The 16,998-nt window shown below is 44.1% G+C and overlaps 1 protein-coding gene across 1 annotated transcript in view; it reads left to right on the top strand.

Moving 5' to 3' along the window:
* The window catches only part of LOC143987783 (uncharacterized), a 97,623-nt gene extending 85,108 nt beyond the window's left edge, over nt 1-12,515 (top strand). Inside the window, exon 14 of the mRNA XM_077486798.1 lies at nt 11,943-12,515. Coding sequence (XP_077342924.1) covers nt 11,943-12,079 — 137 coding nt within the window. The 3' untranslated portion in view covers nt 12,080-12,515. The remainder of the gene's footprint in view (nt 1-11,942) is intronic.
* Nucleotides 12,516-16,998: the final 4,483 nt, after the last annotated feature.

Raw genomic sequence — 16,998 nt, 5'->3', positions numbered from 1 at the left:
AGGTTGGGAGCAGACACACTAAAGCACAGAGTTAGGGTTTCTCTAAGTGCTATGCTTTCTCCCCTCCCGTTCTGATTCCTGCAGGGTCAGGGAAGTTTTCAGGTTGAGATTACTACCCGTTTTCTAATCACACCTCTTGGGCCCAGGAGGCCGTGGTTCTCCATTCTGAAGGGCCTGTCAGTGGAACCCCCCCGGGTTTTCCCGGTCTAAGAGTGTCTCCTTTCCCAGGGTCCAATCTGCGGTCCCCAGGTGGATTCTTGCAGCTTGGCCACTGAGAAGGAATTGCCGAAGGGCAAAGGGGTCTCAGACTGTTTAATAGCCACTCTTCTGAATGGCAGGTAAATAGAAACTCAGACCATTTTCTTGAAGGTATGGAGGCGGTTCAACAGCTGGTGCTCAGAGAACTCCTTCAATGTGCACAGCCTTGTAGCCGTTCTAGAGTTCCTGCAGTCAGGGGCAGATAAAGGTTTAGCCCCATAAACATTGAAGAGTCAGGTTTTCGCTTTTAGCGTATTCCTGGAAGGGCATTTAATATCAGACCTTGGTATAGTAAGGTTCTTGGAGCCTTAAGTAGGCAAAGACCAAGCCTTTGGTCGTCCCCTTCCCAGTCGGGGTCGCTCATTAGTTTTACAGGTTCTCACAAAGAACCTTTTCAGCAATTGGAATCTGGCTTGTTATGGTTGATTACTCTCAAAACTGTTTTTTTGTGGCGATCACTACGGCAAGGAAAGTGAGTAAACTCGAAACCCTTTCTGTTAGGGCACTCCCTTTCCAGACCATTCAGTTTTTAAGACCATTCTGGCCTTTTTACCTAATGGTAGTCTCTAATCCTCAGAGAGTCCGAGAGATTATGCTGCCTATTTTTCGTTCAAAACCAGTGAGAGAACAGGAACACATCTTATTTTGGACGTTAGAAGATGTGTCCTTCATTATTTTGGTTGCACAAAGTCAGTTCAGGAAGTCTGATTTACTTTTTAGTGTTACTTCCAAGGGCTAGGAAGGGTTCCAAAGCCTTTAGACGTACGCTAACCACATGGTTAAGGTCAGCCATTGGGCAGACTTGCGTGGTTGGGGTATTAAAGCCTCCAGTTAGAATTAAAGCACACTCAGCCAGGACAGTGGCAACTCCGCAGACAAAGTGGGCTGGTGCGTCTCCTGAACAGATCTGTAGAGCCGCAACGTGGTTCAAGTTTTCTACGTTCGTGAAGCGCTATAGATTGGATCTTCTCTCAGCCAAAGACCAAGCCCTTTGGTCACAAGGTGCTGCAAGCAGTAGGTCCCACCCTAAGACAAGGTACTCGCTTATCCTCTCAAAGGTGGCTGTCCTGAAAGACGATTGGGGAAAAATGGAGTTACGTACCGGTAACATCCTTTTCCAGGAGTCTTTCAGGACAGCACCGGTTCCCACCCAGGTTTTTTGCAGATCATCGGGAACTCATCACATGAGACCGTCAGGTAAGACTAAAAGTTTATTTGTTTGACGTGTTCTTGTGTCTCCCCAGTTGGCCGGAGGTACTCTGGAAGAACTGAGGAACGAAGGGAGGAGGAGGCTTAAATCATGAAAATGAAGGCGGTGTTTCCTAAGAGGGGAGGAGCCAGTGTCTCTCAAAGGTGGCTGTCCTGAAAGACTCCTGGAAAAGGATGTTACCGGTACGTAACTCAATTTTTTTGTCAAAATATGAGATCTGAGGGCTGTTTGACTCCAGATCTCATATTTAAGAGGACCTGTCATGCTTTTTTTCTATTACAAGGGATGTTTACATTCCTTGTAATAGGAATAAAAGTGACCCAATTTTTTCTTTTATTTTTTTAAAACTGTGAAAAAATTAAAATTAAGTAAAATAAATAAGAAAAAAAAAGAAATTTTTTAATGCACCCCTGTCCCAATGAGCTCGCGCGCAGAAGCGAATGCATACGTGAGTAGCGCCCGCATATGAAAACGGTGGTCAAACCACACGTGAGGTATCGCCATAATTGGACGAGTGAGAGCAATAATATGTGTTTTAGATAGGGGGCGCAATCCACAATCTTCCTTTTTGTGAAAAAAGATATATATGTCTTCAAATGTATCCACTGTGTATATAGTACAGTTATATCTCAACAAATACCACTTACCGGTACTTATTTTTTTAGTGTTTTAAACAAATACAAACTGCTCCTACACCTCAGAATGCATGCATATGCAAACACTAATAACCAAAAAAAAAATTGCAAAAGCCAATCCCCAAAAAACCTTATATTTATATACAGGGGCGTAACTAGAAATCACAGGGCCCCATAGCAAAATGTTGTCCCCAAAAAAAAAAAAGAACTAATGCCATTGAACAACAGATTACCACACTCATGTGGCACAGTACACAGACAACAGCTTATATTAATTTCGAACAACAAAATAAAAACACTGCCAATAAAATCTACCGGTTACATTCAGTACAATGTAGTGTAAATAAAGTCAAAAAAGTTTTGCATGGATTAGGGAAGGATAAGGACTTGAGTTAGGTTTGTATGTCAATCCAAGCTCCATTCAAATAATTTCCCCGCACTTCCTGTCTGTAAAAAATTCTTCAGCAGGGCAGAAAGTGATGTTAAATCTCTCTTAAAAAAAAGTCTCCGAATTCTGCACACATTAACCTGGCATTGCTCCCCTTATCTTTGTGCTGAAATTATCCTAATGAAAAAATATAGCAACCACTTTCTTCACAAAAATAGCAAAACAGATGACAGTCTCCCCCTCCCTTCCTACCACCTCTCCAGACTCCAGACCCTCCTCATGGGCCGAAAATGATGCCCCTTCACAGGCGCACTTGAACATTCTGCCCCGCCCACTCTGCTCTCTGCTGCATGTGTCGGAACACGGCTGGACTCGCGGGCCCACGAGGCTTAACGGTAAATTTACATTCCTCATCCTCAGCATCCTCACCAGGCCCCAGAGGCGGCTCTAGGCTTTGTGAGGCCTTAAACAAAACCTAGACATGAGGCCCTACTCACGCTCATAATGGGGAAAAATAATTCAAGCGATAAAAGAAAAATAACTGTATAAATTACATATATTAAGAGCTTTAAAGTGCTGGTGTCAGAGCTCCCTTATCTCAATGCTGGTGTCAGAGCTCCCTTATCTCAATGCTGGTGTCAGAGCTCCCTTATCTCAATGCTGGTGTCTGTGCTCTATCTCGGTGCTGGTGTCTGTGCTCTCTATCTCGGTGCTCTCTATCTCGGTGCTGGTGTCGGTGTGGGAGGTAGCAGCGGAGAAGCCAATCAGCAGGCAGTGCCAGCACAGGATGCGGAGCATCCGTCCCAATCCACCCCCAGTGGAGTCTTGCATAGGCAGGGGTAAGGGTATGGTTAAAGGCAGGGTGAAGGGAGGGGTCAGGGGCTGCCAATCACAGGGGGACACACTGGAACACTGACACAAGACTGAGCTGCCCTTACTGTTAATGAAACATGATCAGGAGGAATGGAGTGGGGGGGGATGGGGCAGGGATGGATATAAAGATCAGTCTGGCTGTGGCTGAGGGATGCTGCAGGAAAATGTATGGGGGGTGGCTCTCTCTAATAAAGAAAATGTTGGTGGTTGCTGGCTGCAGAAAAGGTTGTGGTATGGTGGTAGCTTTTCTGCTCTCTGCAACTGGAGCCCCTTATCCCCCCCCCCCACCAGCACTGATTGGCAGCCCAGACACCTCTTCTTTCATATCCTACCTTCCCTTCTGTCAGATCGGCTCCATACAGCGCTCGTGAGGCCCCCTCCGCGGTACCTTCCTCTCCTTGTCAGCCAGATGCCTCCGGGGTGTGCGAGGAGCGCTCCGCTGAGCACTCCAGTGTTGGGGGGGGGGGGGGGGCGGTGACGGCTGGGGAGGGGGGGGGCGCGATATGCATCTCCGGAGCAGAGGGAATTGTGCCCAGGCTGCTGGAATCTCCTCCCCTTCTCCTCCCTAAGACAACAGCGCTGGCCCCGCCTTCTCCCTAAGACAGCCACGCTCCGATCCCTCTCTCCACTGCTTGGCTGTGGAGATCACAGGCAACCTGCTGCTGGCTGGAGCTTAACGCCGCGGCGACATTTTTCAGCAGAGGTGGCTCTTCAAGTAGCCTAATTGCCTAATTAGAGAGATGCCTCTGCCGAGCCCCACTCAGCCGCGGGCCCCATAGCGCTTGCATGGGTTGCTATGGCGGTAGTTCCGCCACTGTTTATATACCAAACCCCCCCGATTCCAATCCTTATACACTGTGTGTGTGTGTGTGTGTATAGGAATGTTTACGTTCCTTGTAATAGGAATAAAAGTGACCCATTTTTTTTTTTTTTTTTAAACTGTGAAAAAATAAATTAAAGTTAAGTAAAATAAAAAATAAGACTTTTTTTAGTTAATGCGCCCAGTTCCGACGAGCTCGCGCGCGGAAGCGAATGCATACGTGAGTAGCGCCCGCATATGAAAATGGTGGTCAAACCACACATGAGGTATCGCCGTAATTGGTAGAGCAAGTGCAAGAATACTAGCCCTAGACCTCCTCTGTGATGCAAAACATGCAACCTGTAGAATTTTTAAAACGTCGCCTATGGAGATTTTTGAGGGTAAAAGTTTGACGCCATTCCGCGAGCGGGCGCAATTTTGAAGCGTGACATGTTGGGTATCAATTTACTCGGGGTAACATTAACAATATAAAAAATAAATTGGACTAACTTTACTGTTTTTTTTTTTTTTTTTGGCCAAAATTTTTTTCTTTTTTTAATAAAAAAAATAAGTGCGCTTGTAAGACCGCTGCACAAATACGGTGTGAAAGTATTTCAATGACTGCCATTTTATTTTCTAGGGTGTTAGAAAAAAAATATATATATATATATATATATATATATATATATATATATATATATATATATATATATATATATATATATATATATATATATATATATATATATATATATATATATATATATTGGTGTGAAAAAGTGTTTGCCCCCTTCCTCATTTCCTGTTCCTTTGCATGTTTGTCACACTTAAGTGTTTCAGAACATCAAACCAATTTAAACAATAGTCAAGGACAACACAAGTAAACACAAAATGCAATTTGTAAATGAAGGTGTTTATGATTAAAGGTGAAAAAAAATCCAAACCATCATGGCCCTGTGTGAAAAAGTGATTGCCCCCTTGTTAAAACATACTATAACTGTGGTTGTCCACACCTGAGTTCAATTTCTCTAGCCACACCCAGGCCTGATTATTGCCACACCTGTTCGCAATCAAGGCATCACTTAAATAGGAGCTGCTTGACACAGTAAGGTCCACCAGAAGATCCTTAAAAGCTACACATCATGCCGAGACCCAAAGAAATTCAGGAACAATTGAGAAAGAAAGTAATTGAGATCTATCAGTCTGGAAAGGGTTATAAAGCCATTTCCAAAGCTTTGGGAATCCAGCGAACCACAGTGAGAGCCATTATCCACAAATGGCGAAGACATGGAACAGTGGTGAACCTTCCCAGGAGTGGCCGGCCGCCCAAAATTACCCCAAGAGCGCAGCGACGACTCATCCAAGAGGTCACAAAAGACCCCACAACAACGTCCAAGGAACTGCAGGCCTCACTTGCCTCAGTTAAGGTCAGCGTTCATGCCTCCACCATCAGGAAAAGACTGGGCAAAAATGGCCTGCATGGCAGAGTTCCAAGGAGAAAACCACTGCTGAGCAAAAAGAACATCAAAGCTCGTCTCAATTTCTCCACAACACATCTTGATGATCCCCAAGACTTTTGGGACAACATTCTGTGGACCGATGAGACAAAAGTGGAACTCTTTGGAAGGTGTGTGTCCAAGTATATCTGGCGTAGAAGCAACACTGCATTTCATAAAAAGAACATTATACCAACAGTAAAATATGGTGGTGGTAGTGTGATGGTCTGGGGCTGTTTTGCTGCTTCAGGACCTGGAAGACTTGCCGTGATAAAAGGAACTATGAATTCTGCTGTCTACCAAGAGATCCTGAAGGAGAATGTCTGACCATCTGTTCGTGTACTCAAGCTGAAACGAACTTGGGTTCTGCAGCAGGACAATGATCCTAAACACACCAGCAAATCCACCACCGAATGGCTGAAGAAAAACAAAATGAAGACTTTGGAGTGGCCTAGCCAAAGTCCTGACCTGAATCCTATTGAGATGTTGTGGTATGACCTTAAAAAGGCCGTTCATGCTCGCAAACCCTCTAATGTAACTGAATTAGGACAATTCTGCAAAGATGAGTGGGCCAAAATTCCTCCAGGACGCTGTAAAAGGCTCATTGCACGTTATCGCAAACGCTTGGTTGCAGTTGTTGCTGCTAAGGGTGGCCCAACCAGTTATTAGGTTTAGGGGGCAATCACTTTTTCACACAGGGCCATGATGGTTTGGATTTTTTTTCACCTTTAATAATAAACACCTTCATTTAAAAATTGCATTTTGTGTTTACTTGTGTTGTCCTTGACTATTGTTTAAATTGGTTTGATGTTCCGAAACACTTAAGTGTGACAAACATGCAAAGGAACAGGAAATGAGGAAGGGGGCAAACACTTTTTCACACCACTATATATATATATATATATATATTATACACAGTGCCTTGCGAAAGTATTCGGCCCCCTTGAACTTTTCAACCTTTTGCCACATTTCAGGCTTCAAACATAAAGATATAAAATTTTTATTTTTTGTGAAGAATCACCAACAAGTGGGACACAATTGTGAAGTGGAGCAAAATCTATTAGATTTTTGAAACTTTTTTAACTAATAAAAAAATGAAAAGTGGGGCGTGCAAAATTATTCGGCCCCCTTGCGTTAATACTTTGTAGAGCCACCTTTTGCTGCGATTAAAGCTGCAAGTCGCTTGGGGTATGTCTCTATCAGTTTTGCACATCGAGAGACTGAAATTCTTGCCCATTCTTCCTTGCAAAACAGCTGGAGCTCAGTGAGGTTGGATGGAGAGCGTTTGTGAACAGCAGTTTTCAGCTCTTTCCACAGATTCTCGATTGGATTCAGGTCTGGACTTTGACTTGGCCATTCTAACACCTGGATACGTTTATTTGTGAACCATTCCTTTGTAGATTTTGCTGTATGTTTGGGATCATTGTCTTCTTGGAAGATAAATCTCCGTCCCAGTTTCAGGTCTTTTGCAGACTCCAACAGGTTTTCATCCAGAATGGTCCTGTATTTGGCTGCATCCATCTTCCCCTCAATTTTAACCATCTTCCCTGTCCCTGCTGAAGAAAAGCAGGCCCAAACCATGATGCTGCCCCCCCCCCCAGTGGGGATGGTGTGTTGAGGGTGATGAGCTGTGTTGCTTTTACGCCAAACATATCGTTTTGCATTGTGGGCAAAAAGTTCGATTTTAGTTTCATCTGACCAGAGCACCTTCTTCCACATGTTTGGCGTGTCTCCCAGGTGGCTTGTGGAAAACTTTAGATGAGACTTTTTATGGATATCTTTGAGAAATGGCTTTCTTCTTGCCACTCTTCCATAAAGGCCAGATTTGTGCAGTGTACGACTGATTGTTGTCCTATGGACAGACTCTCCCACCTCAGCTGTAGTTCTCTGCAGTTCATCCAGAGTGATCATGGGCCTCTTGGCTGCATCTCTGATCAGTCTTCTCCTTGCCTGAGCTGAAAGTTTAGAGGGACGGCCAGGTCTTGGTAGATTTGCAGTGGTCTGATACTCCCATTTCAAAATGATCGCTTGCACAGTGCTCCCTGGGATGTTTAAAGCTTGGGAAATCTTTTTGTATCCAAATCCGGCTTTAAACTTCTCCACAACAGTATTACGGACCTGCCTGGTGTGTTCCTTGGTCTTCATGATGCTCTCTGCGCTTTCAACAGAACCCTGAGACTATCACAGAGCAGGTGCATTTATACAGAGACTTGATTACACACAGGTGGATTCTATTTATCACCATCAGTCATTTAGGACAACATTGGATCATTCGGAGATCCTCGCTGAACTTCTGGAGTGAGTTTGCTGCACTGAAAATAAAGGGGCCGAATAATTTTGCACGCACCACTTTTCAGTTTTTTATTTGCTAAAAAAGTTTAAAATATCCAATAGATTTCGTTCCACTTCACAATTGTGTCCCACTTGTTGGTGATTCTTCACAAAAAATAAAAATTTTATATCTTTGTTTGAAGCCTGAAATGTGGCAAAAGGTTGAAAAGTTCAAGGGGGCCAAATACTTTCGCAAGGCACTGTATATAATGTTTGGGGGTTCTAAGTAATTTTATAGCAAAAACACTGTTTTAAACATATAAACGCCTAAATTCCAAAACGAGGCTAGTCCTTAAGTGGTTAAGTACTTAATCCAAACAATATTACTAAACACAAAGTTGTGCAAATAAAAATGGTGAAAATGTGTCTAAAAACACCCTTCAATGAATGTCCTTTTAATAAAAATCGTGTTTTAAAAATGATTTATGTGTAACAATAAAAAAAAAAATCTCTATATAAAAATTGAAGGGACTTATGTGAGGACTTGTGTGAAAAAATCAAAAAATAAGTAAAAATGGGTCATATATGTTGCATGTGAAATAATGACCTTAACCACTTCAATACAGGGCACTTAAACACCTTCCTGCCCAGACCAATTTTGAGCTTTCAGCGCTGTCGCACTTTGAATGACAATTGCGCGGTCATGCTGCACTGTACCCAAATGAAATTTTTATCATTTTTTTCCCACAAATAGAGCTTTCTTTTGGTGGTATTTGATCACCTCTACGGTTTTTATTTTTTGCGCTACAAATAAAAAAATACCGAAAATTTTGAAAAAAAAATGTTTTTTTTTGTTTCAGTTTCAAAACTTTGTAAATACGTACGTTTTCTCCTTCACTGATGGGCACTGATGGGGCTACACTGATGGGCACTGATAAGGTGGCACCAATGTGGAACCAAGGAAGTGGCACTGATAGGCGGCACTGATGGGCGACACGGATGGACACTGATAGGTGGCACAAATTGGCACTGATAGCTGGCACGGATGGGCGGCACGGATGGGCACGGATAGGCGGCACAGGTGGGCACGGATAGGCGGCACAGGTGGGCACGGATAGGCGGCACAGGTGGGCACGGATAGGCGGCACAGGTGGGCACGGATAGGCGGCACAGGTGGGCACGGATAGGCGGCACAGGTGGGCACTTGTAGGCGGCACAGGTGGGCACTTGTAGGCGGCACAGGTGGGCACTCGTAGGCGGCACAGGTGGGCACTCGTAGGCGGCACAGGTGGGCACTCGTAGGCGGCATCGGTGTTATAGTAATGGATGCCAATCAGTGCCAAACAATAATGCATGCCAATCAGTGATGGGCATCCATTATGGGCACTGATTGGCACCCATTGTGCTGACTGGCATCCCTGGTGGTCTAGGGAGGATTATGGATTTTATTACCTTTTCCCTGGTGGTCTAGTGGTGTCCCTGGTGGTCCAGTGTGGGCATCCTCGGGGGGGCTGTGCTGATAATCGATCAGCACAGACCCCCCCGTCAGAGGAGCAGCCGATCGGCTCTCCTCTACTCGCGTCTGACAGACGCGAGTGAGGGAAAGCCGATCACCGGCTCTTCCCATTTACACTGTGATCAGCCATGATTGGACACGGCTGATCACATGGTAAAGAGTCTCCGTCGGAGACTCTTTACCGAGATCGTAGTTGCCGGGTGTCAGACTGACACCCCGCAACAACGATCGCCGCGATGCGCGCCCCCGGGGGCACGCAGCGGCTCATAATCCTAATCACGTCATATGACGTCCGGTTAGGATTATGAAACCACTTTGCCGCCGTCAATTCCCTATAGGGCGGGCGGCAAGTGGTTAAAAAAAGCTTCTGAAACACACCAACCTACAGACAAAAATAACAATTCAACACACAAGTGCATATGAAAATGTGTATATAATGATGATAAAACCTCCAAAAATATATAAATAGAAAAAATAAATGTATATAGAAAATGTCCAGAGTGGGGAGATGAAAACAGCTGGTGTGATCCTACAGACTGTGGCCATATCAAATTCATCCTACACAGGTATATCACATATTGCACATCGATCCTTGCAGGAGACAGAACAAGCAGCCAGATGGCTTCTTACCAGATCTGATGGACTCCTAATTACGAGAGTCATTCTCGCAAGAGTGACTGAATGAATCAGCTTCTGCTCTTCAGTAATCTGCATGCACACCTGCCTGTGTTTCTCCTCAATCATGGGGCTGTTTTCCTGGATGGTGAGCCACAGTTCTCTCACGGTTTCGTTGGACAACTTTTTCCATAGTTTTAGCAAAAAAATAAAGCAGTTCTTTATTTTATCTGCTCAGCTCAGAGATTCCAGTCAGGTTTTATAAAAGGAGAAAAAAAACAGAGGGAAACTCATGTGCGGTAAATTCTTTAGGCGTTTATTCCAACGATAAAAAACTTTTCCAAGCACATTTAAAAGGATAATATAAAAAAACAAAACTCGGCAGCAACAAAAATGCATTCACATTGCCTGCTGGTGTGTAGCGATGTCAGGGATAGCTCTCCTACCGACCTGTTCCCTTGTAAAAAGCATCGACTGGTAATGGATTTACACACAAAGTTTGGCACATCAATTGTTGGGCAGTTTCTCCCACCCACCATTGCAGTACCTCTGAAGCTCCATCAGGTTGAATGGGGAGCGTCGGTGCACAGCCATTTTCAGATGTCTCCAGTGATGTTCAATCAGGTTCAAGTCTGGGCCACTCGAGGACATTCACAGAGTTGTCCTGTAGCCACACCTTTGTTATCTCGGCTGTGTGCTTAGGGTCATTGTCCTATTCGCCCGATGAACCTGAAGATGTCTCTGTACATTGCTACATTCATCTTTCCCTTGATCCTGACTAGTCTCCCAGTACCTGCCACTGAAAAACATCCCCACAGCATAATGCTGCCATCACCATGCTTCACTGTAGGGAAGGTATTGGCCAGGTGATGAGTGGTGCTTTGTTTCTCCAGACATGATGCTTGCCATTCAGGCAAAAGAGTTCAATCTTTGTTTCATCAGACCAGAGAATTTTGTTTCCCGTGGTCTGTGAGTCCTTCAGGTGCCTTTTTGGCAAACTCCAGGCAGGCCATCATATGGTTTTTACTGCGGAGTGTCTTCTATCTAGCCACTCTACCATAGAGGCCTAATTGGTAGAGTGCTGCAGAGATGGTTATTCTTCTGGAAGGTTCTCCTCACTCCACAGAGAAATGCAGGAGCTCTGTCAGAGTGCCCATTGGCTTCTTGGTCACCTCCCTAAGGCTCTTCTACCCCGATTTGCTTAGTTTGGCTGGGTGGCCCACTCTAGGAAGAGTCCTGTTGGTTCCAAACTTCTTCCATTTATGGATGATGCAGGCCACTGTGCTCATTGAGACCTTCAATGCTGCAGAAATGTTTCTGTACCTCGATACAATCCTGTCTCGGACGTCTACAGACAATTTCTTGGTGTGTGTGTGTGTGTGTCCTTATCATCCTTGAGATGTTTCTACAACTTTGAGTCCACCTGTGGTAAATTGAGGTGATTGGACACAGTTTGGAAAGGCGCGCACACACCTGTCTATATAAGTGGAAACAGGATGCACCTGAGCTCAATTTTGAGTGTCATGGCAAAGGCTGTGAAAAATTATGTATATGGTTTTTCTTTGAAATCTTTGCAAGTTTTTTAAAATTAAACTTTTCATGTTGTCATTATGGGGTAGTATTTGTAGAATTTTTGAGGAAAATAATGACTTTAGCCATTTTGGAATAAGACTGTAACATAACAAAATGTGGAAAAAGTGAAGAGCTGTGAATACTTTCCTGATGCACTGTATCTTAGAACCTCAAGCCAGTACAGCTGAATAGACCAAAAAATTTGAAAACAATAGGCTAGCATTGACCACACCATTTTTGACTGTTTTTCTTATTCTCTTCTCACGAGACCACAAATAAAGTTAACCAACCACTGTTTTTTCATTTTAGATGCAGAGTTTTCAATGGCGATCAGTCAAAGTCCGCTGAAGGAACAGCTTGAGCAAGTGAGGCAGCAGACGGAGGAGACTCAGACATTGCTCCGACTGGCCATCAGTCAGACAGACAGTTTAAGCTTAAATGAGTGATTGGTCTAAACACCATATATCAAATGTTTACATAGTCTTCTTGGCTTGTGGGGCAGACACCTTTATCCCCGCTGACTGTTTTTATGTAGTGTTTTACTTTCCAGTCAAGGAAGATAATTTGTGATGTGGTCTTTAATTCTGTAATTCTTGTCAGTGCAACCTCCTAATAAAAGGCATTGGCAACATAACTGCAGAAGTCAAACCCTGGTCCTTTTGACAGAGCATCTTCCATGTACATCACATTTCTTCCTTCTTATTTATTATACCTGTGTGTGTTTACTGAAGCATACCTTTTTAGAGATAGGTTTTATATGTTATTTTGTGTTTTTTACCAGTTTTATTAATTTCAATTTAATGTATTGTAAAAAATATGTATTGGTTTGGTCCCGTTGTGCAATGGTGGACATATAAAAATATAAGCGGTTAAATATTCAAATGGAATGCTGTATTTTTTTTTTTTCCCTGCAATTTCAAACAATGTAATATGTAAACAGAAGCATTGGGATTTGAAATGGAGTGTCAGAGTAATCGATACATGCTTAAAGAGGCCCTGTCACCACCTGCTCCATTGCAAACTAAACACAGGCATGTAATAGAAGTACTTGCAGAAAAGGATCTGGATGCCAAAATATTTTACCATCAGTGTCAGACCTTCGGATCAGAGGTAGCACAAAGTATATAAATCAGTTGAGGGGAAGCTTTGGAAATATTTTACCACTCTTCAGGCCTTTTTTCAAACTTGTTGCTTACAAGTTTAAAATCATTTTTTCTTGATAGAAAATGACTTAGAACCCCAAACATATATAAAAAAAAAAAAGTGTGCGTGTAATAAATAAATAAAAAAAAAAATATATACATATATACACACACCTAAATATTATATTTATCTACGTATAACACGCACCCCAAGTTTAGGAGGGAAGTTTAAGGAAAAACACTTAAATGCCCATCAATGCAGCCTTATCAGTGTCCATCTGCAGCCTTGCCCAGTCTCTTTGCAGCATTGCCCTGATTCAAATTTGGCGCAGATCTCCACTGACTCTGAGCGGAGAGGAGCCGAGATACACAAAGCCGAGTATACTTCGGCTAGACTCGGCTCTGCTCACAGTCCCGCCCACCTCCACTGATTGCGAGGGGAGAGGAGCGAGCACTGCTCGCATACAGAAAGCCGAGTGTACTTCGGCTAGACTCGGCTCTGCTCACAGTCGGGGGCGGACTGTGGGAGGATTTGAGTCTAGCCAAAATACACTCCACTTTCTGTATGTCAGCGGCGCTCGCAATCAGTGGAGGTGGGCGTGACCGCTAGAGGAGCCGCGTGTACTTCGGCTTTGTATATCTCGGCTCCGCTCGCTCCTTTCCTCACAATCAGCGGGGGATCTGCGTATAACACGCACCCACAATTTTCCCCTGATTTTAAATATATTTTTATATTCACCCTAGAGAATATGGCGGTCGTTTGTCACACCGTATTTGCGCAGCCATCTTAGAAGTGTACTTTTTTTTTTGAAAAAAAATCACTTTTTCTTTATCGTACATCGGGGACACAGAGCCTCATAATAATTACTATCTGGGTTATACGCCACCTATAGGTGAATGGACACTGGCAACCAATAGACAGGAAGTTCCCCCCATATAACTCCTCCCATACAGGAAGTACCTCAGTTTTCTTTGCCAGTGTCTTGAAGGTGATCGTCGTGGCTGTTTGAAGCTCTTCAAAGCTTAATGTCCCAGTAAAGGGCGTTGTGATTGGATCCTTTCGGATGAATGAAGGCTAAAATGAATGGTACCCGAGCCTCATGAGAAGGAGAGCAGATGCCTCAAGGTTTTGCCTGTAATGCAGCCTTATGGCGCTGGACCCTGCACAATGGAAACCTGTGCATTGTTTGTTCTGACCAAGGTGCTTTCCTGCAGGGTGCTTTACAGGTCCAGGGGAGTGGACCCAGTCTCTGAAGGTCTTTTATGACAGCTCTCTGTGATTGGTGATGATTGGACTCCTGTTGAGTCCTGCAGCAGGAATGGTAAGTCTGCATTTGTTTTCAGTTTCTCTTTTTCTTTTTTTATATCAGGGGACACAGAGCCATAGTAATAACTATGTGGGTTATATCGGCATATCAGGTGCTGGACACTGGCATGCCCCTTAAGGCGTGAACTTCCCCCATATAACCCCTCCCATTACTGGGAGTCTTCCGTTTTTTTCGCCAGTGTCTAAGGTGTTGGGCACGTGTGAGGATGTGTGTACTGAGCTCCAAGGGCAGTAATCCTTTGAGAGCCAGCCATCCTGACCAGATCCATTCTGATGTTGTCTGTACCCCTGTTCCTGAAGGTTTCCTTTTAAGGTCTTGGAGCCTACTGTGAAGGGCGAAGATTGTCTCTGATAAAACCCTGCTGCAAGGATCAGGTATCTCTCCTTCCATGTATTGTGTTGTCATATCATGTCTATGTGCACCACTGGGGGCTGTATTGAGCACTCACCATTCTGTGTTGACTGTGTCCATCCTGCAAGGAAGGGAGTTGCATATCTCCATGCGCCAAAATTTCCCGCTTACCAGAAATCTCTGTGGTTTGAAATATAAAATTATTTTTATCAATCGTGGTACTGCCATTTGGCTTAGCCACAGCACTACGAGTGTTCTGAAAGATTCTGGCACCTCCTTTAGCCAGGTTAAAGGCTCAAGGCATAGCGGCCCTAGCCTATTAGAAGATCTACTTTGAATAGATCATTCAGTCTCAGGTCTAAAACCAGAGTCTGATCTCAGCTGTAGATAGCTGAAATCTCTAGGTTGGATTCTCAGCCTAGGAAGATTCTCCTTAAAACCATCAAGGAGGCTACTTGGGGGGCTGGTTATAGATACCATACAGAAGAAGGTATTCTTACCCCAGATGTGAATCAGTTCCATTGTAGGACTAATTCAACTTTTCGGGAAAGGAAAATTCCTTCATTTTCGCCGCAGATTTTTAGGGGATTCAAAGACTGCTTCAAGACACCATCCTGTTGGTCTGGAATAAAGAGGATTCAGGCCTTGTTTGTTTCCAATACGTTTGGCTCCCAACATAGGTCAGAGCCTAAATTGATGGTGGTTATCCAGCAGGAGGGAAAATCTTTATCCTGCAAGGTGTTAACAGATGCCAGCCTTCTAGGCTGAAGAGCAGCCCTGGAAGAAGATTCTGTCCAGGAGAGATGGTCAAGGTTATAGGACCTTGCCTATCAACTATGTTGGAAGTTTCAGGCAGTACATCTGGCCATAGAATCTTGGTGGTCAGATTACGGGACTGTCCTGACAGGATTCAGTCTGACAAAGCCACGGCGGTGGCTTACGTCGATCACCAGGGGAGGTGCGAGAAGTCGTGCAGCCCAAAAAGAGGTGAATAATGTTCTAGCTTGGCAGAACACAACACTCCTTGCCTATTCACATCCAGATTGATTAATAAGGTCGACAGCTTTATGTCAAACAAGGGGTCCACTAGCAGGCAGAACAGACGCATTAGTCTTCCCAGGGGATCAGTTCTCGCTGATCTATGCATTTCCTCCAGCTCTGCTACTTCCGCGCCTTCTGCGCAGGATTAAGCAGGAACCGAAGGAGGTGATTCTGGTGGCCCTGGCGGGTCCCAGAAGATCTTAATTTTATCGAGATCATAAAGAGGGCAGTTGAAGTCCTTTGGACTCTGCCATTATAGCCAGACCTTCTTTCACAGGGTCCGGTATTTCAGCCTATTTTACGGACAAAAAGTTTAACAGGTTTGACTGTTGAATCCCACTCTAAAAGATCAGGGGTGATCTCCTTCAGTAGTGTCTACTTTGACTAATGCCAGGAAGCCGGCTTCCAGAATTGCTTACTATAGAATCTGGAAGGCATAGGTTTCTTGGTATGGATCCAGGGGTTAGCACCCCAGGAAGTATGTCAATAGGCAGGATTCCTGCATATGGGATCTGAAATGAAGCTGGCCTTGACTTTTATCAAGAGCCAGATCCAAGCCCCCTGTCGATGTCTTTTCCTACGGCCTCTTGCTTCCCACTCTTGGTGCATAGCTAATTCAGGGGCTAACACGGTTTATCCCCCCTCTCAAGGCACTTCTAAATCCTTAGAATTTAAAATTTGGTCTTGTCGGGTTTGTTAAATCAGCCGTTTGAACCTTACGAGAAACTCTCTTGGTTCTTTGACAAGAGAGATAATCTTTGCTTGCCATTTCTTCTGCTAGAAGAGTATTGGAACTAACGGCTCTGTCTTGTAAGAGCCATATTTCATCATGCATAAGGACGAGGTGGTTCGATGTCCTCATCCTGAATTCTTACCAAAAGTGGTAACAGGTTTTCATTTAAACCAAGATGTTGTTCTTCCTTGTTTCTCCCCAGAAGCCTTAATCTGGGGAAGAGAAAGCACTACAGTCTCTTGATGTAGTAAGAGCAATCAGAATCTATTTAAGGGCGACCGCTCAGGTTCGCAAAACACAGGTTTTGTTTGTACTGCCAGAGGGTCCAAGATATGGACAGGCAGCGTCAAGATCTCCTATTTTTCAAATGGATTTGTCAACTGATTGATCAACCTTCAGCTTAAAGTAGAAAATTCCTTCCTTCTCATATGAAGAGCACATTCATCCAGGGCAATTAGTGCCTCTTGGGTGGTGCATCATCAGGCCTCTATGGCTCAGATCTGTAAGACTGCAACATTGGTCTTTGGTTCAGAAGTTTATTCGATTTTTTTTTCAAATCGATATTAAAGGTCATGAGGATATTGCCTTTGGGCACAGCATTCACTGCAGGTTCTATGCTGTGCCCAAAGGCAATATGTGCCCTCTGGCCGCCTGTTTCCTTGATTGTCTCCCCCCTTCAGTTGCTGTTGCTATGGGACATCCCACATAGTTATTACTATGGCTTTGTGTCCCCTGATGTAAGAAAAGATAATGGGATTTTTAAAACTGCT

The sequence above is a fragment of the Lithobates pipiens genome, unplaced genomic scaffold (genome assembly GCF_037356315.1).
Source record: "Lithobates pipiens isolate NorthernLeopardFrog02 unplaced genomic scaffold, aLitPip1_a1.2 Scaffold_18, whole genome shotgun sequence".
Classification (NCBI taxonomy): Eukaryota; Metazoa; Chordata; class Amphibia; order Anura; family Ranidae; genus Lithobates; species Lithobates pipiens.
This window is presented reverse-complemented; position numbering and strand designations above follow the sequence as displayed.